Below are 27,165 nucleotides of genomic sequence, written 5' to 3'. Positions count from 1 at the left end.
GTAATCACGGAAATCCATATACTCCATTCTACTTAAAAATCTGTCAAGTCAAGTCTTGTGGTAAGGTCTGCTTCATTGCTAGGTATGAAGATTCAAAAGTTTCGTAGTTTTTAGCAACATATTTGACTTCATCAAATTTCACTGATGCCCGATTGGTTTATTCCATAGAATTTGCTATACTGGGATTTTACCTGCATGATTAATTTCTCACACAGATCCAAAGCAACCACAACACACTCACTGCAATGGAATCGTTTTGCTTTCAAAATCTTCTAGCAGTAGATATTCCTCTCCTTCTTCAGAAACAAAAGATGACCCTTGGCTGGTTTACAATCACATAAGAAATGGAGCAAGATCACCATTTATAAATCAGTGAAATCTGTTAAGCAAGTAATACTGTGAGTCTGTAACAACGACTATGACACAGGAGACACATTTCTAAAAGAGCCTTGTAGGTACAAGTGTTCTCTGCCAGAAATTATAGAGAACGTGTTTCTTTAATAAAATCTCCTGAACATCAGACATCATTAGTCGGGGAACATACACCAGAAATATACGCCTAAAATATAAGCTTCTATAGGTGGTTTCTTTTAAGCCTTCAAATGAGGGTTAAAAAAGTTTAAAGGTGAGCTTCCTAAAGACATGCGCGCACAGACGTGAGCGCACTTGCGCAGACGGATGCGGTTTACCTGGGGGGTTCAGGCTTCTTGCTTTGACAGTTGATGAGCAAGAGGTAGTCTTGAGGGTCCTCCTGGATGCCAAGAGTTTCCAGGTGTGGCGGAAGGCTAATTAGCTGATACGGCGGAGGAGGAGCAGCGGAGGAATCCACCTGGGCGGAGGGCGGTGCTGTGTTTATCGCTAACGGTAAATCAGCTGGTGCTTGTAAGGAGTTGCCAGGAGGCTTCACAGGATCTGCAACATCCAAGCGTGACCATCATTGTCTACCCCGTTTTAAGAATTGTTTCTTAAACAAAGCTACTTGAAAGGCTGGAGATAAATTTGTTTAAACACATGAAAATAGGATAAACTAGGACAACGTCCGTTAAAATACATTCTCCCTAAATGGCAACCTTGACCCAGAAAATAACTGGTTCTTCTCAAAGAGATCGGAGAATTAGGGCTCTTTCTTCCAGAGGCTCGAGGAAAGCCATGGTTAACATTGGCCTTGAACATTCTTTCGTTTTAAGGCTACTGGGAATGAAGATGTTAACACAAGCAGCAGATTTTATTCCCCCATAGTAAGTGCTAAGCCAAGCCAACCTTCCAAGGAGATACACTTTATTACGTGGTATCTACAGGCCCGTGGTGCTGTGTGTGCCAGGGCCAGCTCTTCACCCCATTTATTTTGCTATTGATTCATTTCTTTCTACTTCCCAGCCGACTGGGGAGAAATATGTCTAATTCCAGGATTCACATTCAGGGAAAGAGCTTCTCTTTGACATCACTTCTCCTCTCAGCTCATAGCCTTCTTTGCCATTTATTGGTTTCTGTAGTATCTTCATGCAGAAGGGCTCAACAGGTAAAGAAGTAATTTATTAAGCACTTAACTATGCTTTGAGAAGGCAGGAAAAAATCACGAAATTGTGTAGAATGAAGTAATTTGAAAACAAGTTAAAAAATTAGAAAAAAAAAAAGACGCTGTAATTATTGACACAACCAAGGAAATTTTTGAGGGCCCAAAACAAAAATTCTCTGTTAGTCTGGTTAGGAATATGGAGCTATAAATCAATTTTTAAAAAAAAGGTAAATGCTCATATTTGAATAAACAAATCTGTTTCTTGCCTGTTTATATTAGAATAGAAAAGGCTGGGTTGAAACAGACTTCCACAACAAAACATTACCTAAAGATGATAAGAAGTGGTAAGAGAGTTAATATGTTCTACAGAATAGAATCAAAGGCAGGTCACTTGGCCTGTCAATTCCTCAGGGAAGAGCCACATGTCAGCTCTGTTTTCCAGATTCTACAGAAAAAGTCCACGTGCTTTTGATACTGTCTTTTTGTATTCAACTTTAACATCCATACATGCACCACAGCCAAGTTTATAGAGTTCATTTAAAAACTCTTCTTGCTAGGCAAAGAAGCTCATATCCTAACTGTAAAGCTTGAATAATAACATATTAGTATTAGGGGGAGGAGGGTATAGTGGTAGAGTGTATGCTTAGCATGCACAAGGTCCTGGGTTCAATCCCCAGTACCTCCATTAAAAAAAAAAAATATTAGTATGGCTATCTTTAATTAGTTTGATTTAATTAATCATTAATTGTGGGTCCCCCAACCAAACAAAAAGAATCAGAACTCCTGGGGTAGATGCTCAAAAATATTTCCTTCACCCAGCTGAAACTCACTTAGCACTTTCTCCACGTCAGGTTGGAAGACATGAAAGCCAGGCCCCCCCCGAATCTGCAAGACCCATTTGCATGCACCTGCACTTTGGAATTTGCTCCTCCAGAAACTTGTGAGACCTACTAGGTGCTAACTGAGTACAGAAATATCTTTCAGTTGGACAATCTGGCCCGAGTACACAGAAGTGGAGCTAATTTCCAACGTTCTGGCTTTGTTATGCTTCATGAAACATCAAGTCTTCATACAGGCTCACCCAACAAAATCTAACACTTTATGACAGGGATTAATTAGTTAATTCTTTCTTATTGACGAAGGGCCAGAACACAAAGTGGTGAGAAAAGAGAAATGAATTTTTGGACATTTATACAACATCATGCCAACATTTCATGGGAACTGATAACTACTTCACCATGTCTAAATGACACTGATTACAGTGTATATAGCATACCCTATGAACTGTCTTGCTGTTTTGATTATGTTACAAATATAAAGAGATTTATTTAAGGGGATTTAAAATGCCATGGACAGATCAGTGACTTAGAGTAAATCCTCGTGGATTATCAAACTTAAAACTATGAAAAATATTTACCCTTTAAGGAGCTTAAAAAAATGGTACAATACAAATGAACTTGTTTATAAAACAGAAAGAGACTAACAGACACAGAAAACAAACTTACGGTTACCAAAGGGGAAATGGGGGACATTTGGGATCAGCGGATACACCGTACTACATATAAAATGGATAAACAAGGAGGTCCTACTGTATAGCACAGGGAACTACATTTAATAGGTTACAATAACTTGTAATGAAAGAGTATGAGAAAGAATATATAGATGTATAACTGAGTCACTGTGCTGTACACCAGAAACTAACACAACATTGTAAATCAATGATACTTCAATAAAAATAAAAAATAAAATAAACAGCTTAAGAAGAATATATTCAACACTGGAGAGGAAAAAAAAGCAGAGGGATCAGAAAGCAGCTGCTGGATCCTACAGGGTGCATTCACAAGTATATTTTATATATTTCTTCTTTCTTCTACATAGAGATAAAGTAAAATGGTATAATCCAGTTCAATTTTTAGTTTTGACCAAATGAAATGAAAGTGAACACTGGAAATACATTACTACATAAAACAGTATGAATTCTACTTTTCCACTGTAACTCCTAAAATAACTTTTCCAGGTGGTTGTTTTTACAGATAACACTTTTCCTTTAGTATTTTTTCTAAACTAGATGGCTATACACTACATGAACTGAGTGATTCATCGTAAGTGGGAAAAAAGTCACCCCATCAAGCAATCCCTTTTGTCTATTTTATTAACACAATGGGATCGTCTCATTTTTAACCTTCCCTTTCTCCCGCCTGTGAATGACAAAACTGTTTTTACTGTATAGCTTCAAGATCCTCTCAACTTCCTGGGGGGGGGGGGGGGAAGAAAAGAAAAATGAAAAGAAAAATAATAAAAAGAACCAGGATTCAAAAGTCCTTTTTTTTTTTAAATCTTGTTTACAATATGGGAAGACTTCTGTATATTTCTAAAAGGCAAGAATCAGACAGAAACTTTCATTTTATTCACTAGCAAGCTCATGGAAGAAAAGACTTTAAATAGCCATGAACAGCAAACCATTTTGAACAACATGGCTACAGGGGACTTAAAGGGGAAGGGGACACTGCTTTACTACTTTGGGCTCAGATAACGTACCATCTTCAAAGTTTTAGTGATTTTACTCATGTTAATTCGACTAGAGACTCAACTCTGCGTATCTTGTCAGCATGCATGGTATCTAAATATTCTCTAACATAAAGTTTCCAGCCAAAGTTAACCAACTGGTCTGAAAAAAGAAACTTCTGTTCCACCTTATAAAGACATGTGACTACCCCATGAGTAGTTGGGCAGACTGTTTACTACTTTCTGCCTCACTTGGGTTTCCAACTTACTGCTCTTTCTAAGTAATGCTGGTATAATGTTTCTGAGAACCGAACATCAGCTTAGGGTTTGCTTATGTGTGTACAATTATTTCCTGTCTCTTAATTCAGAAGGCATGAAGAGTAATAATTAGCACCCATCAGAGGTCTAATAGGCTGCAATATCAAACTCTTAAATTGAACTTTACTTGGAAAGCAAGTAAGTACTGCTAAGGAAAGCCTTCACGAGTTTTCCGTGAAGAGGACTAGATGGTTCTGTGAGGAGACCCAACAATAATAAATTGGTTCACATGATCCTGACCTTCCTTAATGCACAGTTTTATTCTATCTGAAACCAAAAGGCCCTGGTGTTAGTGTCCCTCACAGAAGTTGGGGGTGACCAGATAATGCCTCTAAATATTCAAAACACTATGTATTTTTTTAACCAGATGGCACAAAAGCTTAAGCCTAGGGAAGCAATCCTACTCCCTCTTTTTATTTTTTGGAGGAGAGGTAATTAGGTTTATTTATTTATTTGATGGAGATACTGGGGATTGAACCTGGGACCCTGTACATGCTAAGCACGGGCTCTACCACTGAGTTACACCACCCGCCCATCGTACTCTTTCTTATTGGTAAGGTAGACTATTTCCAGGTGGACGAGAAAGGTCGTCTGCTTTTGTAACTACTGACATACCCTACTTGAGCATGTGGTGATGAAGCTGTGGTGTCGCTCACCTCCCGTCAGGAGATCAGATGAGATCCTTTTCTCCAAAGATGGGCTACATTTGCTGACAAAACATTTTTTTGTTTCTACTGTGAAAGTTTTCCTTCAGGTTCACAGTGAAAGGTATACAGGTTAAGGTCCCTCTGTTTCTTTTCATTCTTGATTTACCTGGTCTGTCATAGATTTTTTTTTCCCTCTAAAGAGATGCATTTCAAATAGATCTATGTCTAATTAATCTAGCAAACAAGAGTCCATAAAGAGTATGCACTATTATTAATACGAAAATAACCATCTTCTCACTTCTGAACACACCCTTCTTTATGGAAGAACATCTTATAAAGATAAATCTAACAAAGGAATACAAACTAGAAATAGCAGTAGTTGCAATTTTCAGGGTTGCAACCTGAAATTTCTTCAATTTACTTAATCAAATATTGAAGATGTTTAATCATAGCCCAATCTCTTTAATGGGTTTCAAGTTGAAAATTTTATTTGTCATGACCATCTCCTTAACAGAGTGTGAAAACATTCCAGGAGACTTTTTAAAATAAACCGTTAGTCAGTGCTGACAAATGCCTGAATTCTTATCCAGAGGTGTCATGGCCTCAGGATCGCTACAATCACTAGGTGCCTCACCTCAGGGGACCCAATGAATCAAGATCTCAGGGGCAGTAGTTTGAAAATATGTGATAAAACAAAATAAGACAAATTAGAACAAACAAACTCTGGTTCAATTGGTCCTCAGAAAAATACAAATTAAAACCACTACACACTCACTGGAATGGCTAAAACTCATGATCAACAATACCAAACACTGGCGAGAACTTTATAAAGTAACTGGAAATTGTATATGCCGTTGGTAGGAAAACAATTAGTACAGTAACTTTGGAAAACTAAAGCTACGAAATCTACTAAAACTAAATAAATGTACCCTATGAGGCAGCAATTCCACTAATGGGTATATACCTAAAAAAGCTAAGTGCTCATGTCCCTCAAAAGATCCACGTAAGAATGTTCACAGCAGTTCTACGTGTATTAACTAAACACTGGAAACAAGCCAAATGTCTGTCAACATTCAAAGAGATCAATAGTTTGTGATATAGTCACACAATGGAACTCTATATAGATGTAGAACTCCCGCCCATGCTCCACGGATGAATCTCACAGACTTACTGTCGGAAAAAAGAAGCTGGACTCGATGGTTTTATTTATATTACAGTCAAGTAGGGGCAAAACTAATCTATGGTAATAGAAGCAAAATAATGGTTACATTTGAAATTTGTTCTGTGTTTTTACTGGGAAAAAGCATGAGAAAACTTCTAGGGGACTGGAAATGTTCCATTTCTCGATCTGAGCGGGGTTTCATAGATTCCTATTTCTACATATAGATATGGAATGAATGTATAAAACTATATTGAACCGTACGTACACTTAAGATCTGTGCCTTTGACAGTGGTTTAAGTTATACCTGAATAAAATACTAAATAAACAGAAATTTAAGTTCCCCAATTAAGAAGCTCTGCTTTATAGGAGTGGGAGCGTGTGTATATTCTCTCACATGGTAGTTTTTCCCTACTTTTCTAAAGGGAAGACTATCTAACAGAGAATTACGCTATTTTTTTTCTTAAACCAGTATTAGCTGAGCATTTTGAGTATAGCAACTCAACTGATTAAGAGGCAACTTTCTAAACTTGCTCCTGAAATTAGACCAGGAGCCTTCATGCCAAGTTGGTTAGCTGAGTTCAGCCTTAGGGCTATGTTTCCCAGGTCTTGTTTAGCAGATTTCACAGCTTCTACTTCGGTGGAGAAACAAAAATAAATCTGCACATTTCCAAGAAAAACAAAAGAAATTAGTTTCTACTCGCAAATCTACTAAATAAAAACATTCATAGGAACCACACACAGTTCAATGAGCTAGAATTGAAAAACAGATTCAGCCTGCCAGCATTCTGAGTGTGCAATAATAGCAGTGGTCACCTGGGGCAGCGGAAATAACAGTGGTAACGATATTTTGAGAGGTTCCTGGAATCAAAACACAGGTCAGATTTTTCCCCTTTCCTTTTGTTTTCAGGAGAAGATTAGTTACTCTCCTAGGGATTGGGCATACTTATTTTCTCAGACTGTAAAATCCAAGCAGAGTCTATTTCTTCCCACGTCTACCCTGAAACTAGTTAGAATGAAAAATCATTTCGTGTTATTAATTTGAAGCCAAGAGTGGGAGCATATTCAGCTGTCTGAAAAAGGAAGGACACACAAGGCTCAGGGGACAGATCTAGGTAAAAACAAAAGCACCTATTTTTCAGTGAGTGGAGGTGAGATCTACCTGGAAGCAAGAGATTATAAAGCAGGTAGTAAAGTTAATGGAGGAACAAAGACATTCTGATATTTACCTTGTCATAGTAAACTGTATGAATGTGATCACAAAGAATAATAGCAATTCTCTGTGGTTCAGCATTTGATACACATCTTTAAATACGTGGAATTTTAAAGAGGGCGTCTAGCAAAGTCAGCTAGTACAAATGAACAGGGAAATAATGGTGGCTGCCTTTAAAGCCTTTTTGGAAAATTGCTACTACATTTAAAAACCCAAAATTATAGAGCAAAATGAGTGTTTGTGTGGCTCCTTGGTATTACACAATGAAGGACTGCTCATCTTTCACTGATTTAGTCCAAGAAACTCAAGTCTTCAACATAGTACAGTAAGAGAGATTTCTAACTATGGCTCTTTGGGAGACGACCAGGATGAACTCGTAAAAAAATCTAAATCATAGAACGAAAAAAATACAAACATTTGCATTTAGATATAGTTCAGGAACTAAAATGAAAAAGTATTGGCAAACTGAGGTCCTTAGGGGCTTGCTTTAACGAACAGATAAAAATTATCTGTGATTAGCATAGCTATTCTTGGTAACCAACTCTGCTTATATATACCAAGTCTGATTAATCATACTGTTAATTTTCTTGCAACTTCCCCTTTTATGGATATTGTGAAGATTAAAAGTTCACAAATTGAGAGCTTCACTTAAAGCAAATACACTTCTAATCTGTTTTACAAGGATTTGGGAGTTTTGCTGCTGAAAATGTGGCTATGAAGTTTTGAAACATTCCCCCTCCCTATACCTTTTATGAAGTAAAAACAGGCATTGTAACCAATTCTGACTACTAATACCAATGAAAATGTTCCACGAAGGGCAAAAATAAAGTCCTCAGTACAGTCAGTTATTGTCACAGAGCCATTTAAAACTACGTAGGCTTTCCCTGACCCCTCCCCTAAGATGATCTCAGCTGTTATCTGTGCTTTTTTTCTCTTTAGCAGAGCACCTGTCAACTGGCATTATAATTCCTAGATTATATGCCTGACTCTCCTACTAGACTGACTGTAAGCTCTATGAGGGCAAGAACTGTATTTACACACTCAGTAACATACTTTAATATATATATAATTATACCTTAATATTATGCATTAATACTTTAATATATGTTAAAGTATGATTTATACAAAGTATGATCCATATAAATGAATAAAAACATATACATATACCCATATAAACATATGTACACACAAACATACACATGCATATATGCACAACCTGTGCTTATCCACTGGAATGAATTATTTGGGGTATGACTCTTCCCCCACTGGATGCTCAGTTCCCTGTCTATAACATTTGCCATCTGTCTCCCTAACTAGTCACTTAATATGTGTTGGTTGAATGAATGCCCACAGCCTTGTAGAGAGCTGGCAAACCCAAATAATTTGGTAGATTGATGAATTAATTTTCTAAAGCAGACAAAATTCATCTTCTTTCCAGAGATGACTGGGTGTTAAGGAAGCTCTCAGGTGATAAGAATCATTCTGTGGTGGACAAATGGATCAGACTCCATGCCTTAAACCTTGCAAAGTTAACCTGGGACACTGGAGCATTAGAGATTCTCATTTTGGGGGTTTGCAACTCGAACCTCCCCTGAATGAGCTGCCCAAAATTACACTCACATTCCTAGATGGAAGAATGTACTAAGAGGGCATCTCATATCCTTCATTAAATAGGAGAATTATAGAGAAAACAAAGAGAGACAGAGGACATCTACCAAGGTCTTTCAGATCAGGTGAATCTATACGGCAGTCAATGGAGACAGAAGTCGGCCTTTATGTCCCCCAGACAAATCCTAAATTGAGAAGGTAGCAGGCAAAAGAACATCAACACAAAGATTATACAACTACTTAAATCATTTTAGCTGAAAATCGACCCTACAAGGAAATGAACGTGATGCCTAAATCCAATAATTATCATTACTGAGTGGCTGTTAAATCACCATTAAAAAGAGAGCCATCTCATTTGTGACTTAAAAAAATCCTCCGCTGTACTCAAATATAGACTATGTATGCAAACAAGAAAGGAAAGGCGTTTAACTGGAGTTAGAAATAATACCCCCAGGTCCACTTAGAATGTGAGCATACTTAGTAACTTGACAAAAACAACTGAAGCCTTGATTCCACATGTGCAACACTTTCTTGAGGCTTTTAATCAGTAGAACCCAGTTGAAGAGTTCCAGGTCATTAGCCTCCTGTGGAAATCAGCCGCCCCCTTCCCTTTCTCAGTGCTGCTTTCCCTTGGGCATTCTGGATGCCCTCCTCAAGGGGATCCCCCCTCCCCACTGGGCCAATCTCAGCCCTGGAAGCCTTTTCCTCCTGGGGACTAACCGGCCAGAGAGGAAACAGCATGCTGACCCGAGCTAATTAGAGATAATTAGAGATAAAATTACTGTTTCACTTCAATCCAAATCTTGCTGTTGACTGTTAATACAATTTTTCCACTCCTCACTGCATCTGCAGCCCTCCTAAATATAGATATTCGGGAATGCACCCTTGTCAATGTGAGTATAACCATGAGGACAACGGGATCAAAGACCTCAGGCCGCCTTTATTACTGATTCTTGGCTCTGCAAACCTAAATGTGGATTGGAGTCCCCTACAAGGGTTCTTAGTGTTTGTTTTAAAAAGGAAGATAAGTGGGGAGGGTACAGTTCAGTTCGTAGAGTGTATGCTTAGTATGCACAAGGCCCTGGGTTCAATCCCCAGTACCTCCATTTAAAAAAGGAAAAAAAAAAAGGAAGACAGACAGGGAATTCATGGCTAGTACAGCTATATAAAAGCCCCCAAAGAGGAATTCCACTTGTAAAATTCTTGAGGCCCCTAATCACTCAGCTCTTCCCAGGAAGGCACCCAAATCTCAGATCCTCAAGCAACTCTCCCCATGCCTGTATCATTCACAGCCCTCTTGCTCCAGTCAAGGAGGGGTCTGCTCCACCGCTAAGTCCCTCCCTAGGCCCTGTAGGTTCTGCATCACTCCTTTCATTTATGTAGATAGAATACTACTTCCTTCAAAAGCCTATAGTTTACAACTGATCTTCCTACGAGAAGCTTTCCTTCACCACCTCTTATTCAAAACTTGAGTCCCCTCTTCCTCCCTGCTCTTTTTAGAACATCTGTGTTAAGTAAACTCATATGTTGATTACTTTTTCATCATGTTTGTGACTGATTCTCATTTGCTTTTCATAGGTATCGATAGTCACCTTGGCCATTTCATAACTTCACAATCCAACATAGTTTAAAAAAATAACTCCTGGGTCCCTCAACAGATGAATGGATGAAGATGATGTGGTATATATACACAATGGAATACTACTCAGCCATAAAAAGAAGTAATTTTGCCTTTTGCAACAACATGGATGGACTTAGAGGCCATTATGCTAAGTGAAATAAGTCAGACAGAGAAAGACAAATACTGTATGATTTCACTTATATGTGGAATCTAAAAAAATACAACAAACTAGTGAATACAGCAAAAGAGAAACAGATTCACAGATACAGAAAACAAACTAGTGGTTACCAGTGGGGAGAGGGAATATAGGGGCAATATAGAGGTGGTGATTTAGGAGGTACAAACTATCAAGTATAAAATAAACTACACGGGTATATTGTACAACACAGAGAATATAGTCAGTATAACTATGAATGGAGCATAACCTTTAAAAATTGTCAACCACTATATTGTACACCTGTAACTTACATAATATTATACATCAATTATACTTCAATTAAAATAACTACGAAAGAATTACATTGAGCCACATGAAAATGTTATTTTAATAGGATAAAAGAGTCAAGTATAAGCAGTGTTGTAAGGTCCAAATTAATATTTATATAGGAACTCAAAAAATGCTATTAAGTAAGTATGTTTTCTTGTCACCTTCTACTTTGGAACATTATTTAGACACTGCCCCACAACAGTTAAATCTCTCTTACTAAAATCTAAAAGAAGTTTCTCCTCAAAATGATGAAAGGATTTTGCTTTTTCCCAATGTTGTTACTGTTATAAAAAAAAATAAAATATTATATCATGTAACTGAAATAATAAAGAATTTGATAAGTTTTTAAAATGTAGTAACAAAGAACTCAGGAAGAATCACAAAATCTTGAACTTACCTTCTTCTGTGGGGTTAAAGCCACAGATGTCACAAATACAACGAACCCACTTATTCATCTCCTCCTCACTGTCTGCTACCAAGTAGAAAATCCGGTCAATGGTGTTGATATCAAAAATGTAGCTGTTTTCAAACTCTTTTTTGTTAAATGTCAATCCTGCATCAACTTGCTGACATAAATTTAAATCAATAATACGGATAGGCTTCTTGGCATGATCATTTTTGTAATATTCCAAGACATCTGGATCTCCAGTCAAACGGCCACTGCGTAACACAAACCATCTCCTCTTCCATGCCTAGGGACAAAACAAAAATACCCATCTGGTGTTAATCTGAGAGAAATTTTTCAAGAAGATGCACACTTGTCAAACCAATTTTACAAATGCATTGACTAGAAGAAGTCGTATACAATGTTTTTGTTTTGACATAATAATCTACCACTCCAGCAAAGTTTACTGATGCCTCCTCAATTAACTTAATAATGTGCACATATACGTATATACATATTTATTATTTTCCATTAGATCTACTGAGAAAATATTAGAAGACACTGATTGATGTTATGTATATTACACTGATATGTAATAAAGTCAACAAACGAAAGAAGACTTGGTTTTCACTAAGTGGAAAAAAGCACTGGTTTCAACAAATAATGCTGGGAAAAATGGATAACCATGTATAAAAGAATGAAGTTACGACTCTTCCCTTTTACAAAAATTAACTCAAAATGGATCAAAGACCTAAGTGTAAGAGCTAAAACTATAAAACTCTTAGAAAAATACATATGGATAAGTTTCATGATATTAGATTTGGCAATGATTTCTTGAACAGGACACTAAGACCATAGAAAACAAAAGAAAAAACAGGTTAACTGCACTGCATCAAAACTTAAAACTTTTATACACTTGAAGGATGCAGAGTGAAAAAGGCAAATCACAGAATGGGAGAAAATATTTGCAAATCATGTATCTGGTAAGAAATAAATGTCCAGAATAGACAAAGAACTCCTATAATTCAATGACAACAAATATAAACAATCCAATTAAAAATGGGCAAAAGGAGTTGAATAGACTCTCCAAAGAAGATATACAAATGGCCAGTAAGCACATGGTAAGATGTTCAACGTCACTATCAGAAGAGACGGGCAAGTCAAAACTACAATGAGATACTACTTCATATACACTAGAATGGCTATTATCAAAAAAAGCAAGTGTCAGCCAGGATGTGAAGAAATCAGAACCTTTGTGCTTTGCTGGTGGAAATGGAAAATGGTGCAACTACTGTAAAAAATGGTATGGCAGCCCTTTAATAAACTCCAGTGTGGGTACATATTCAAAAGTATTGAAAGCATAGTCTCAAAGAGATATCTGTACACCCATGTTCATAGCAGCATTATTCACAACAGTCAAAAGGTGGAAACAACCCAAGTGTCCATTGATGAATAAAGAAATAAATGAAATGTGGTGTGTGTGTGTGTGTATGTATGTGTGTGTGTGTGCATATATATATATATATATATATATATATATATATATATATACGTATATATATATACATATATATATACGTATATATATATATATATATATATACATATAATGAAATATTATTCTGCCTTAAAAAGGAAGAAAATTCTGACACATACTACAACCTGGATAACCATGAGACATTATGCTAAGTTAAACAAGCCAGTCATAAAAGGACAAAAATTGTGTGATTCCATTTATACGAAGTACCTCTAGAATAATCAAATTCACACAGAGAGAAAGCAAAATGGTGGTTGCCTAGAGTAAGGCGGCAGGGTGGTTGGGGAGTTAGTGTTTAATGGGTAGAGTTTCAGTTTGAGAAGATGAAAAAGTTCTGGAGATAAATGGTAGTGATGGCTGCACAACAATGTGAAAGTACTTAATGCTATTGAACTGTCCACTGAAAAATGGTTAAAATGGTAAATTTTTGTTATGTATATCTTACCACAATTTTTTTTTAAAGCAATGTTTTCTCATGCCTTAAATCATGCCGAATTTTAATCTATAGGTTGTTTTCTCTTTTTGAGGGGGTTGGGGAGGAAGGAATAAGGAGGAGAAAAAAGAGTTGAGAAGCTTTCCTAGTTTCTCACCTGGAAAGTAAGCAAAGAAATGGACTGTGGCAAAAATCTGTATTCTTGAGAACAAGATGCAACTTAAAAAAAAAAACTTTCTCCTTCTCTTCCCAACAAACTTCTATTGGCCATCTGGACCAACACTCAACATGTACTTCCTTCATTAAGTTTTGGTAAATTTTGAATATGATTTTACACCTAAAGAAGCCTAAAATTCTTTTACTATTACTCTCTTTGAAATCTACATTGATCAAATAATAAAAGCAGAACCAACTGCCTGAAACAGTTGGCTTTAACCCCAACATCTCTGCCCAGAGACAGAATTAAGCCTTACTCCTCTTTGAAGGTCTTACTTAGGGGCCAGTCAGCTAGATCAAAAAGACGCCTGTTTTAGCAAGACTCAGTCACCTACTAAGAGACTTTCTCTACTCCAGACCGAACCTACAAAGTAATATTGCCCAAAGAGTACACTCAGGACTGAGGAATGTGATAATTTATGAACCCCAAAGGAAACAAGTTTTCTTAATGGCCATTGTACACTTCTGTTCATTTGGAGAGAAGGATGGAGCACCAATCACATCTCAGTCCCGTAGTTCTGGGAAAGTATAATGAGACCACGTCTCTTCCAGTGATAATTTAGGGTAATGACAGCTTTATGCTTATGGCATTTTCAGAAATTTTATTCAAAGTAGTATATGAGCTTGGTGCTCTACATACAGCCTAATCAGACCAAGAATGCTCACGATATTGGTACCGTAATATATGCCAATTTCTCCCCAAACATCATTTTTTCATTAACATATCAGTCTGTTTTTAAGGATATTTTTTAAAATTTTAGTATAGTTGATTTACAATGTTATGTTAGTTTCAGATATACAGCAAAGTGATTCAGTTATACATACATATATTCTTTTTCAGATTCTTCTCCATTATAGGTTATCAAGATACTGAATATATGTAGTTCCCTGTGCTATATAGTAGGTTCTTGTTGTTTATCTATTTTACATATTATAGTAGCATATATATGTTAATATGTTAATCCCAAACTCCTAATTTATCCTCCCCTCCTTTCCCCTTTGGTAACCATAAGTTTGTTTTCTATGTATCAGTCTATTTGAAAAAATCTACTAAATTTATAATCACCAAAAGCAATAAGTATGACATGATAGGGTCTATTTCTTTTTTTTTTTTTTTTTCAGAACTTGGCATCTGTAACACAAAAGGCATTATGGTACCAACTAAAAACTGCTTCATTTTATCCTGAAATATATACATGAGCAGAAAGGAGGACTAACTAAAATCCACATATACTTCTCCAATAGATGTTGAGTCTTAGCCTCCATCTTCATCGAGTTTTTTTAATAAATTCTGATGAGTCAACTTTGACTTGCAGTTCTAGGAGTGCTAGGAAGCAGTGACAATGGTCTGAGGCAGAGAGAGAGAGGAAAACAAAAACTAAGGGGGCAGAGTGGTCCCTAAACCAGCTCATTTGGTCTTTAATACCTTGGACAACTGTACCGATAACTTTAGATTTAACATTTTAATAGCTTCTTTAAATTGTATCCACTCAAGAAAATTTAGATATATTAAGAACTAAATCAATGAGATAACCAATCACTAAGTTACGGATTGGTACTTGTGGGAAGAAATACAAATAGCTAATTCAGGATTCCTACTCTCAAGGAGTTTACTAATTATGAAGAAAACACTTACCCCATACATGAAAGTACTTGAGAATATAGCAACCCTGGGAAAATATATGCAGAAATATTGCTAAATGGACACATATTCCTTCATGGAAAAACTTATGCAATCCTTAAATAAGAAGATAAGTAGAAAAATGGGGGAGGGTACAGCTCAGTGATAGAGCCCGTGCTTAGCATGCACAAAGTCCTGGGTTCAATCCCCAGTACCTCCATTTAAAAAAAAATTCAAAGTGGAAAAATTACAAAGACCTAAAAATATTATGTATGCAGTTCTTTAATATCATCAAGATTTTAAATTAACTTTTTAGTGTGACTGCAGCCCAAAGTTAAAAGCAAATGATCAGCTGATGTCCAGGAGTCGGCAGTGTTGGAATTCTACAGATGGCTTAGATAATACTGAAAAGTCATAAAGTGTTAAATTCACATGAAATTTAGCACTGGTTTCTACATTCTAAAAATCCATTCAGTTAATATGTTACTTCAAAATAAATAAGTAGCATCTCTTAGTAAAGTTATGTCTTTATGGATACCTTCCTATCAAGCAGTAAGCTTGAACAAATTAATAGAGAAGTAAAGAGAAAAGAAAATACAGTATTATGTCATTTATCCAGGGCCATCAAGGAATCATACCTTTTTGTAAGTAAGTGATTTCTCTAGATAGTGACGGCTCCGTCTTTAAACACAGATAACTTTTTAAAAATTTAATTCTTACATAGGAATCTTTCTAAAATGCCTTACTACATAATTCATGGAACATAATTCATCCATTCCCCAATGACATAAGCTAAGTATTACAGGCATTAATTTCTATACTGCACTTCAGTGAAGCTCTCAGGCCGCTGGACTGTATGGAGGGTCATTTGCTCCTATACTGAATAGTGCCAAACTGCTGCTTGTATAGTTCATCCATAAATTTTTAAATACAGTATTTTTTTTCTCTGAAGTTTTATCAGTTGTCACTTCTCCCCTTCTAATGATATGGTTTATAGGATGCCAAACTTGTTTCCTGCCTCAGGGACTTTGCACATGCTGTTCCTTAAGTCCAGGATGTTCTCTCCTCTCTTTGCCAGGCAGACTTTGACATTTAGGCCTTCCCTTTCCTGACCACCCTCAGCCCAGCCACCACCCATGCAGAGGAGGGCATGATTTTAGTGACCCCATCACTTACCCCTGTAGTGATTTTTGTAATTTTGCAATCCAAGTTTTCTTTGTATTTATTTATTTAGTATTTAACTCCCCAGGCAGAATGTAAAGGCCAAGAAGATAGTAACCATGTCTACTTTACTTGCCATTACATACTTACTGCATAGCACAGGGCTTGGTATTTAGAAATATTTGTACATAAAATAGTTCCCCTAAGACTATGAAGTTGTAAGATTTTTGAGACAATTAGTTTAGATGCATGGGCCGCACTGAATAGAAAGGCATGCTTTCAAAACCTGTTCCACTTAAGAAAAAGAGCTCCAATACTAAACCCATACATAATAAAATAAACGTAACTAAATTTTATCAAAACATGTGCACAAAACACCTTGGGAAAATGACAAAAAGAAGAAAGAACGCAATATATCCTTTTGCTATAGTTTATGTGTCACTCTGTGTGCCAGCTGACTGTGTCCCCCTCCCCCATCCATTTCTTGGCTCCCCGGTTGAAATGATATGGTTAAAATTTAAAAGGCCCTTGGAAAATGAGATAAATAGCCAAGAAATGAGCGGCAATGAGTTGCAGGGCACTAGACAGATTGGGCTAGCGATTACAGAGGCCGCGAAGACATTATCTAAGCGATGAACCCTTGCAGCAGGAAATTACAGCAGTAAAACACAGAATTTAGCCAAGCAGCACCTGCCACTTATTTATTTATTTTTAACATGCTCCAAATGGGAATGTTTGTCTCAGTCACAAAATGAGTCACCCTCACTGAATCTGGCACAGATTAAACTGGAAAACAAAAGCAATTACATAAACTACACACTTTAATAAGGCAGATACAAAGGTTCTCTGGATTAGGGTACAAAGCACAATTTAGCCACAGAATAAAGCTTGATGCTCGACAAGAGAACTGACATCAGCACCCTTGCTAATCACAGCACAAAAGCTCCTCTATGTTTTGTCTGAGCACAAAATGGGTCCACATAAATCAGCCTTTGTTATCTGAAAATATCTGGGATTCTTAAAGTTTGCCCTATTTTTATCCCTGCTGCCTTGGTAGCCCCGGAGAAAGCTGCACATGGCTTCACCAGCCCTGCAGAGCAGTAACAGTCAAAAAAGGACACGTTTTCTAGAAACCTTCCAAAACACTCAAAGCAATTTTAAACAAAAGTCGTATGAAGAATATTTTTAACTGCTGGACTTCCATGACAAGCAAGTTTGCTTGAGAGGAACTATGCACAGAGATTAATTTTGTTGTCCTTTCTTACGTGCAATCGTCACTTCAATCTGAAGTTGAATAAATGATGCAGTGATAAGAACCCATCAGCAGGTCTACAGTTTGTAGTAGCTTAAAAGCACCACATTCCCATACCAATGTCCAATCTCAGGGTTTCAAGATTAACTTTGGCCAATACATTAACGTCAAAAGAGAACAGCATGTGGAGTTAGTCCATGGATCCCAATGGAAATATATTTAGATCAGACTGCCAAATTAAATAGCCGTAATGCTTGGAGTATTTGCATTGTAAGTACCCATTCTGTAAGTTCGGTGACTGCCTACTGCCTATAGGATAAAGCCAAACTCTCTGGCAGGGCACACGGGGCTCTCCCAGCCCGTCTCTATCTGTCCAGCTTCACTTCTTGTCTTTCTGCCTTCCCCACACATCAGAAATGCTTGCATGTCCCCTAACACTCTGCTCCTGTCCTGCCTTGGGCCTTGATACATGCTGCCCCTCGGGACGTAATCCATCCCCTGGATTTAGCTCAGACTTTGCGGCACCATCCCTGCGTGGCCCTCTCCAAACTCTCTGTTTTTCCCTTGTTCCTAGTGACAGTGTTTGACATCCCTGCAACTGAGCTTCTTGAAGGCTGGAACCATGTCTCTTCACCTTTCATCTTTCTTCTCCTAGTCCCAAGGAGGTGCTCAGTCGATATTTGCTGAATATGCCAATCAACGGAGATATGGATGAAAATATGGGCGTTCTCATATTCTCTGTGCGCGATGGGGATATTAACATGACTGCAGTCTGCCCAGCCCATTTGCCATTAGCTGACAAGAACCTGTCAGGCAAGGCAGAGGTGCACAAACCATAAATTGTTTTGCTTTAAAAACTCTACAGATATGAGAGGAGTTTTTAAACTTTACTTTAAAGGAACTGTTCTTTGAAATAATTTTTGTAGTTAAGCCAACTGCACACGTATTACTGGATATAGACTTGTCACAAGGAAGCAAGGTTTTAAGATAGGTTTATCACTACACACTACAGAGTATGAATATGAACACATTGGCAAGTAAGGACAGACGGAGTCCCATTACCTAATGGGGAGAAAAAGTTTCCAATCAGATTATCCACAAACATGGGGCAGGGACGGGTAGTGGGGGAGTCAGGGGTAGTGTGGGGGGTGGGGGAGGGTAATAGCTCAGTGGTAGAGCGCTTGCTTGGCATGCACAAGGTCCTGGGTTCAATCCCCAGTACCTCCATTAAATTAAAAAAAAAAGACTAAGAAAAGAAAATATTATAGATTAGCCCCAAACTATTACCTGCAGTAATGTTATTAAACAAATTCAAGAAATATGCTTAATTTGCCTAAGTGGCAAACACCCCGCCTGCCGCATACACTTGTTTTCTAAACTCTCTGGTGTGACTGATCTAGCATGTGCTTGGTGTAATGCTTTCCTAGACTCCCTAATCCCTTTCACTGGACTTTCACTGGAAGTGCTAATTACTGAAGAAATAGTCAATATATGGGTGGGCAAAAGAGAAGAGGTCAGAGTGGTCCAGTGATTTTCAACTCTAACTCCAGATAAGAAATATCTGGAAAACTACTTTAGAAAAAAATTGAGTGGGGAGGGTACAGTTCAGTAGCAGAACCCATGCTTATTAGCATGCACGAGGTCCTGGGTTCAATCCCCAGTACCTCCAATTAAACAAACAAACAAACTGAATAACGTACCAAAAAACGAAACAAAACAGTTGTAGTGTGGGCATCAGCCCTGGCATAGATTGTTTTCAATGCTCACCAGGTGATTCAAATATGCCACTAAGACTTGAGAACCACTGGTCCAATCATTGGTCAGAATTAGGTTGCTCCTTAAAACAGAATTACAAAGCCCAAAGCACAGAAGTCCTTTAAGTTTGTGTCTAATTCCTTATCTTTTCAAGTCTTCTGCTCTTGCTCGTGCAGTTGATATGTCCCTTCTTATTTTTGTTCCCAATATTTATCCCATTGGTGATTATGTATGAACTCCTTTCTACTGTTAGAAACCTAGTCCATTCTTCAAGGTTCTGTCCAAATCTCCCCCTTTCCTTGCCATACCTTCCCTCTGGAGTCTTGGCAACTCATCAGTCACTGCCCTGACACATCTCTTACGTCACTATGGGACAGCTTGGAACCATCTGTAATTTTACTACATGTTTCCAAATGTTCCAAATGCTTGTGAATTATCTTCCCAACTAGACACTGTGTCCTTTGAAAGCCGAGACCATTCCTTAAATTTTTTTGTATCTGAGACAGCACTCCACACATTGTGAAGCCCTCAAAGCCTCAATGGGACGCTTTTAAATTCTTCCGTTCATCACAAGGATTGCAGAGAGCCAGTGAACTTAAATGAAAAGATCTCAGGGAAAGGGAAGAGAAGTCCAAAGGCGTGATGAGGGGAGTCCAAACTTCCTTCACAGGATGCCATACAAGATTCTTCAAAACTATCCCTACCTGCCTGTCTCTCTAGCAAACTAGCACATTTTGTTTGGTTTTGAGTCCAGCACGCCCCACCTCTCTCACTCAGTGAGCTCCTACTCGTTCTTCATGACCCAGCTCAAGACCTCTTCTTTGCAGCTTCCATCAACTTCCTCTGAGTTAAGGCAACTACCAGCTCCTGCTTCTCTGAGCTCTCAGCACATGGGTCCTGAAAAGCCCATTAACAAGGCCATCCCATTAGCACAGTTCAGAAAGAACTCTGATGACTGCACTGAGGTCTCTCATAGCTGCCCAACCCTCAAGTGGACCTTGAGCTGATAAGCTGAGGAACGGCACTTTCTATGTCCTTGAGCCAACTGCCTTTCCATCATGAAACACCACCACTGTAACTCTATATTCCTAACTCTATATTATCCTAGGAAACTGGGGGAAAAGGAGAGAGGAACTTTCTTATTCTGACATCTCTTAAAAGGTCTTTCATGACTGGTATGTAAGGAAAGGTCATTACTATGAAGTCTTTGTTAGAATTCAAAATATACGTATCAGTCTCAGAAATCTGTGAAACGATATGGTTGAAGATACGCGATTTCACAAAATGAAAATGCTATTTTTCATAAGATAGGCTTTACTCTAAACTTCATCAGCAGGGTAATGACTAAATTTAAGTAGATTATGAGACATTGATACAATAATAAATCAATGCAAAACATTTAGAAAGTGAGTAGATCTGTATATATGAAAAATACCCACAAAGTAACTGTTAAATTAAAAGAAAAAAAGCAAGTTGCAGAATTGTATGATGCTACTTTGTCTGAAATGATTGTGTGTTTGTATGCACGCACCAACTATGTTTAGAGAGCAGGTCTGGAAGGAGACACCGGAAGTGTTAACTGTGGTCATTCCAGGAATAGGAATGGGAGGGTCAGACCAGTTTTGCATTTTTATTTTATATGATTTTGTGCAGTCTGATTTTTTTCAAGGAGCTTTCATTTATTACTGCTATAGTTTTAAAACTATTACGTTTTAAAAGCTTTTGCCTAAAAATGCTCTAAAAAATAAAGTCTATTAACTAATATTTTAAAATCTAGGAATGGTGTACACAACACAAAAAAGTCTATGTATGTATGGAAATGCATACTCTTCTTCTTATTCTGCAATTAGTGAATAAATTTAGCCTTTCTTTTAAATATAGAATTCCAGGATACATCTGGAGAGAGCCTTAGTCAGGAAACAGCTTAGACAAAGTATATCTACTTTGTTTTAAAGACTAGAATTTAGAGGGTTTAAAAAAAAAAAAGGAAAGTTGGGAGCACTTAAAATAGAGGAACAAATTTCTTCCCTCAAAGTCTGGTGGTTATAATATTCTTACAATTTTAATTTGCTTTAAAAACCATGTCTGTAATGGTAATATACTTAGATATTTAAATAACTATATTCAGCACTCTGGGAATTACTTTTTATCTATGAAAGATATTAAATTTCTATAATAATACAACCAGGGTAAATAAAATAAAGAAAAACAAATTAACCATGAAGCAGGGACAAAAGAAAACCATTTGCTTTAAAATACTTGAGTTGTTTTCCAGGAAGCACCATCTTTTCTCGCAGAGCAAAATAAGGAAAAAACAGGCTTGTGGAAGTTTCCACTCCGCTGGCTCTGTCATTATGATCATCTGTTCCAAACACACACAAGCCTAAAATTTCCTGTTTTCAAACTATTGTCACCATTTTCTAGCCTAGTGTTATCTGTGCTAACTTTAGCTTAGTAATATAAACAAAAGAATACACCAAAAATAATGCAGAACAATGCCTAGATGTAGGCTAACAACTGTGCCACAAACCTTTTACCTTCGAGTTCACATACGATGCCTAGACGAAAACAAAAAAACAAATTAGCTAGACCTAAACCAATTTCACAGTAGCAAAACTAGCCCCCCTCAACACAAAAAATCAAATTTAACTCAAATGCTACAGTAGCACCTCCCTAAATCAAATTTAACTCAAATGCTAGGGTGGCTGGGGAAAAATTCAGGGAATTTTAAATCATTAATTAATAGTACATAACATTTACTCATTGAAATCATTGCTAAACTGATGCCTACCTCAAAGCTCTGGTGTTAAGTCCTCCAGTAAAACAAACAAAAAAGTAATGACAAAAACTTCCTAGTATTTAATATGCCACAAATTAGTTCTTACACCTTTTGGGGTCATAGACTGCTTTGAGAATCTAATAAAAGCAATTTTGAATCTTTTCTTTAGAAAAAGACACATACATGGTATTAGACAGTTTCAGGGGTTCACAGAACCCCTGAGGCGCATGTTAAGAATGCTTGAAATAGGCCTATCCTTTAATACTTCTCGCCACAAAGCACAGCTTGATAGGAAACCCCGGACCCCAACCTCAGTGACTGAAGCTGCGCAGGAAAGTAGGTCACCTCACGGCAATACCTCTCAATACAGCACTGTGGGGCAGGCTGAGTTTATCTTCACCTGTGAATACTAGTTCGTACCTCATCAGATTCCCAATTAGCAGGGCTGTGGAGAGACAGTGACTTCGGGGCTTTTCAAGGCTTCCTTACTCTGAGGAGGAGGCTGACGGCGGGGGGTGACTGTGTAGCTGAACCTGCACTGGGACGAAGGACCACCTGCTCTGGGTTTCATCTGACCTCACCCTTTTCCTATCAGCGTGTGCAATGAGAGTCAGTGAGCTCACACCAGGGTCACACTTTAATGTTTGGAATCAGCCTTCAGCCTGCCTCTGGCCTAGACAAAGGGTACTTGGAGTCCATGTAATCTGGCCCACTCGAGAGTTAGGATGGGAGCCGGAGCCAGTGACAGAGCAGGTATGTTCCTGGCTATGTCTTTTGTGTGGCTCCCTAAGAACCTGTGGAGGCAGAGGTAGTACAAATGTCTCGGCAGATTCCTGCCAATCTAGCTGAAAACAGCAAAAGTCAATGAGGGGCTGTGAGCGTTATCAGGAGCTCCAAACACGCCCAGAATCATTGAACCATTAATTCTGCCTCTAAGACTCTCACCTAAGGAATTAAGGCAAAATGCAGATAAATATATAGGCATCAAAGCACTCCACACAATGTTGTTTATATGAGTAAATATTTGAAATGATCTAAACATTCCACAGTACGTAGAGTGACCAGCCATCCTGGTTTTCCTAGAACTGTCCCTGTTTTAGAAATGAAGTTCCAGGTCCTGGGACATCTCAGTCCTGAACAAACCAGGAAGGTTGGTGACAGGAGGGGACTGAGCAAATCACTAAGACACATCTCCAAAAGGAGTCGTACACAGTCATTAAAATGATGCTTCTGAATGGCATTTTTAAGATTCCCTTCCCCCATGGTTTGAAAACTTTCCAAAACACTGAGAGATCTTGGCAAGGAACTAATCTTTTCCACTTGGAGTAACTGGAATCTGGTGTGTAGAATACTGGCGACATCTTCCCTTTTACCTTTTCTGGCTCTCGGTCACCTGTGCCAGGTAAAGCTGACTGCTCCCATCTGTGCCAGCTTCTATTTGCATACTCTCCTCTTGTATGTCAAGCAGTCCTTGGTACAGCTGCCTTCCTCCCCAAGACCTTGTCTTATTCCCCTTTAATCTCAGTGCTTAGCACAGCACAAACATGCAAGGACTTGGCACCTTCAAAGGCACATGTGATAACTGTTACCTGAACAAATGAGCAAATGAACCAGCATCTCCTGGCGACCCTGAACATGCTGTCTCTGGTCTTCAATAGCTTAGACTTCCTGCAACTGGATGCTATGCCAAACCAATGGTGGGCCTTCTTATCACTGTAAGAGTTTGGCCATAAATCCTATCAAATCTCCTCCACAAGCTTCTGTCAACAAAAAGCGAAACTAACTTCACCAAGAAACAAGTCAGTGTGAACCGTACGGAACCACGCCAACATGCTGAAGTTCAGAGACTACAACTTCAGCCAGTGCCTACGGTATTCTGAGAAGTCTACATATTTCAGTTATAAATCATTATTTATGTTCATATATTTATTTATGTACACAAATATTCTTTCTCTTTCTCTGTATATATTCAGCATTGTTGTGCATGTGTGTGTGTGTAATGCCATTCCAGGCTCTGAGGGTAGAATGGAATGTCACTGGAGAGAAGGCAAAATGCCATATTCTGTGAAGCATAGTGTCAAAGTCCACGATGAAATGAAGAACAAGATGTGAGAGCTTTAACTTCAGCATTGTTGTTTAAGTGGTAGGAAACTAATGTCACATCTTAAAGTCACATAAGTTTCCAGCACAGATACAAGTTCTAATTGCAGTTTTGGAGCAGTGCTGTCCCACAGAACTTTCTGTGATGACGGAAATGGCTACGCCGACCATCAGCAGTAGCCACTGGTCGAAGGACCACCTGCTCTGGGTTTCATCTGACCTCACCCTTTTCCTATCAGCGTGTGCACTGAGAGTCAGTGAGCTCACACCAGGGTCTGGCCCTGGGAAAGTGGGGTCAGGGAGTCCACTTTAATGTTTGGAATCAGCCTTCAGCCTGCCTCTGGCCTAGACAAAGGGTACTTGGAGTCCATGTAATCTGGAATCAGCCTTCAGCCTGCCTCTGGCCACAGAGAACTTGAAAAGTGGCTACAGAGAACTTGAAAAGTGGCTCGTGCGACCGGGGAACTGATTTTCTAGTTCACATAATTTAATTTAGCCGCATAGTGCCCAGTAGCTACCACTGGGCAGTGCAGTTTTAAAGTCCTTTTCTTTGAGGGAGAAGCAATAACAACTGCTAAAGAGACTACAGCTCTAAATAAGAAAACCCACAATATTGAAACTGAGCAGGGTTACTGTGGGCTGCTGGGCCCAAGATGCTAACAATTATGTGACTCTATTTCCTGATTTTTACTGGGTCTCACAAACTTACTATGCGTGTCATCTATGTTGTTTTTGTTATTTTTTTTTGAAAAGAACATGTTTGCTTAAACAGTGACTTAAAAAGAATATAACACCAAAACCAACCTGTAATTTTAAAAAATGTATCTTCCACAAACCCAATAAATCCCTAAGCTCTATTTCCTGTTCAGCTATCCAATCCAAAATAATTAATTCTGGAGTAAAGCTAACATTTTGAGTTCCGGGCAAAAACATTCTCATTTTTTGCCTCTAAGTTTGTTACTGAACATTCACAATTTATGATTAAGTAACACGCTGATATTTGGATCACGGTTCAAAAACAATACTTGCACATTGTGAACTAGAGGAAAAGCACTAAAGTGTTACAAAACAAAATTCAAATTTCCATAATGGTATTTATATGTAATAGGCCAAAATACCTCTTAGTGTAATTTTCTTCTCAACATAAAACTCTGTCTAAAGCTTCCAGAACAAAAGATGTGCGGCAATGAAAGATTTCCTTAGAAAAACATACTTCCAAAGAGATAAATTATGCATTCTGGAGTCACTGACTATAAAGCACATTAAGTTGAAGATGCAAGGAAAAATAACCTCGCCCAAAGAGGAGAACTAAGCACAAAGTTGAACATGATACAAAAGCTACTCCACAGATAACAGAATCAAGAGGATCTCTGACGTGAATGTGGAAGATTCAGCCCAGGTGGGGCTGCTGACGCCCTCCCTTCCCTCTATGACCAGGGTGGGTAGGGGGTCATAACCTTTTGTTAAGACCCAATTCTTTGGGGAAAAACACTTTTTCATTCATGTAACATGTAGATAATGATCTCACCCCACAAGAAAAGCTGTTGATTGTTTACCTCTCCTTGTGTTCAACAAATCAGTGCTATCTTGCCCGTTCTTTGATGTGTTGGCCTTAAAATGAGCCCAGCTTTCTTTTTCCTGTCAACTATCCAGCTCCCTCTACACCACCCAAGCCTCACAACCTTTGACCAACAGGAAGTAGATACAATGGACTGAAAACAACAGTGACTGTAAGGATTTGTGTGTGCATGATTTAATGCTTGAGGACCCAGAGAGAAGGGTTGGGGGAGAGAGAAAAAGACTAGCTGTTTCTGCCAGTACCATTTGGCAGGACCCAACTCATCTTGAACTACAACCAAAACTGCTACCCAAGTTATACAGTTCACAGAAGCTAATAAAATATAATAATATATATTATATATATAAATATAATATATATAATGTATAATAATATGCATATAGATACATGACATGTAGTTGACAGAAGATAACTTACACCCTCATCTGCTTTAACTATATTAGACAATCAGAGTTATTCACAAAATGCTGGCATCTGAGGTAACAGACAACTGACTGTGTCTGACTTGCCAACTTGGAAGTTCACTAAAGTCTGCAAAAGCTAAAAATAAACACACAAACATGTTTACAGCATTTTAAAAATACAGGATCCACACTGTTTTCCAAATATAAACCTTGAGTTTGGAGCACAGGGATTGGCTTTGGGTTTTTAGAGACGTCACTGGGACATCCTACACTTAACCACAGAAATTCACATTTCAGCGTTTTGCTTTAAAATATATAATTGGTGGTATTTAAGGTGGATCTGGAATGGAGAAGACGAGCAGGAGAAGATGGTATCTCTTCCTCCAATTAATGAGAGGGCTTCGGAAGACCACAGCCCCCTAACTCTTTGTGGTGGGACCAGACCATCATGAAATTCTGAAAAGGGATATCCTGCTTGTATTTTTTCCACTCAATATATCCACCCTCCAATCCAGTCCCTGCCCCTTTCCCAAGACTGTTGGTGCTACTGAAGTAGATACGTGTAGACAGAAAGTCAGGTGGAACATACACAAATGCGTAAAAGCCCCCATGTTCCAGCTGGTACACTGACTGTAGGCTTGTTGTTCTTGTCCTGTTCCTGAAAAGTGAGAATTCTAAATCAAACACGGGGAAAATTTCCAAGGAAAACCCATCATGCTCACATCAACTGGGATTGCTGGGGGGGTGGGGGCCAGGCCGGGCTACTAACACTATTAAAGATTCAAAGGCAGTATGGAAATAGCTCAGTGGTAGAGTGCCTGTTTAGCATGCATAAGGTCCTGGGTTCAATCTCCAGTACCTCCATTTAA

The 27,165-nt window shown here is 38.2% G+C and overlaps 1 protein-coding gene across 10 annotated transcripts in view; it reads right to left on the bottom strand.

Moving 5' to 3' along the window:
• GAB1 (GRB2 associated binding protein 1) overlaps window positions 1-27,165 on the bottom strand; it is a 116,244-nt gene that overhangs the window by 27,917 nt on the left and 61,162 nt on the right. For 7 of the 10 annotated variants that reach the window (XM_032464110.1, XM_032464137.1, XM_032464149.1 and 4 more), the window contains exons 2-4: window positions 11,472-11,766; window positions 690-912; window positions 242-322 (exon numbers count right to left, since the gene is read on the bottom strand). In XM_032464110.1, coding sequence (XP_032320001.1) covers window positions 242-322; window positions 690-912; window positions 11,472-11,766 — 599 coding nt within the window. The remainder of the gene's footprint in view (window positions 1-241; window positions 323-689; window positions 913-11,471; window positions 11,767-27,165) is intronic. The other 3 variants (XM_032464144.1, XM_032464152.1, XM_032464155.1) reach the window with 1 other exon arrangement.

Source organism: Camelus ferus, chromosome 2 (genome assembly GCF_009834535.1).
Source record: "Camelus ferus isolate YT-003-E chromosome 2, BCGSAC_Cfer_1.0, whole genome shotgun sequence".
NCBI lineage: Eukaryota > Metazoa > Chordata > Mammalia > Artiodactyla > Camelidae > Camelus > Camelus ferus.
This window is presented reverse-complemented; position numbering and strand designations above follow the sequence as displayed.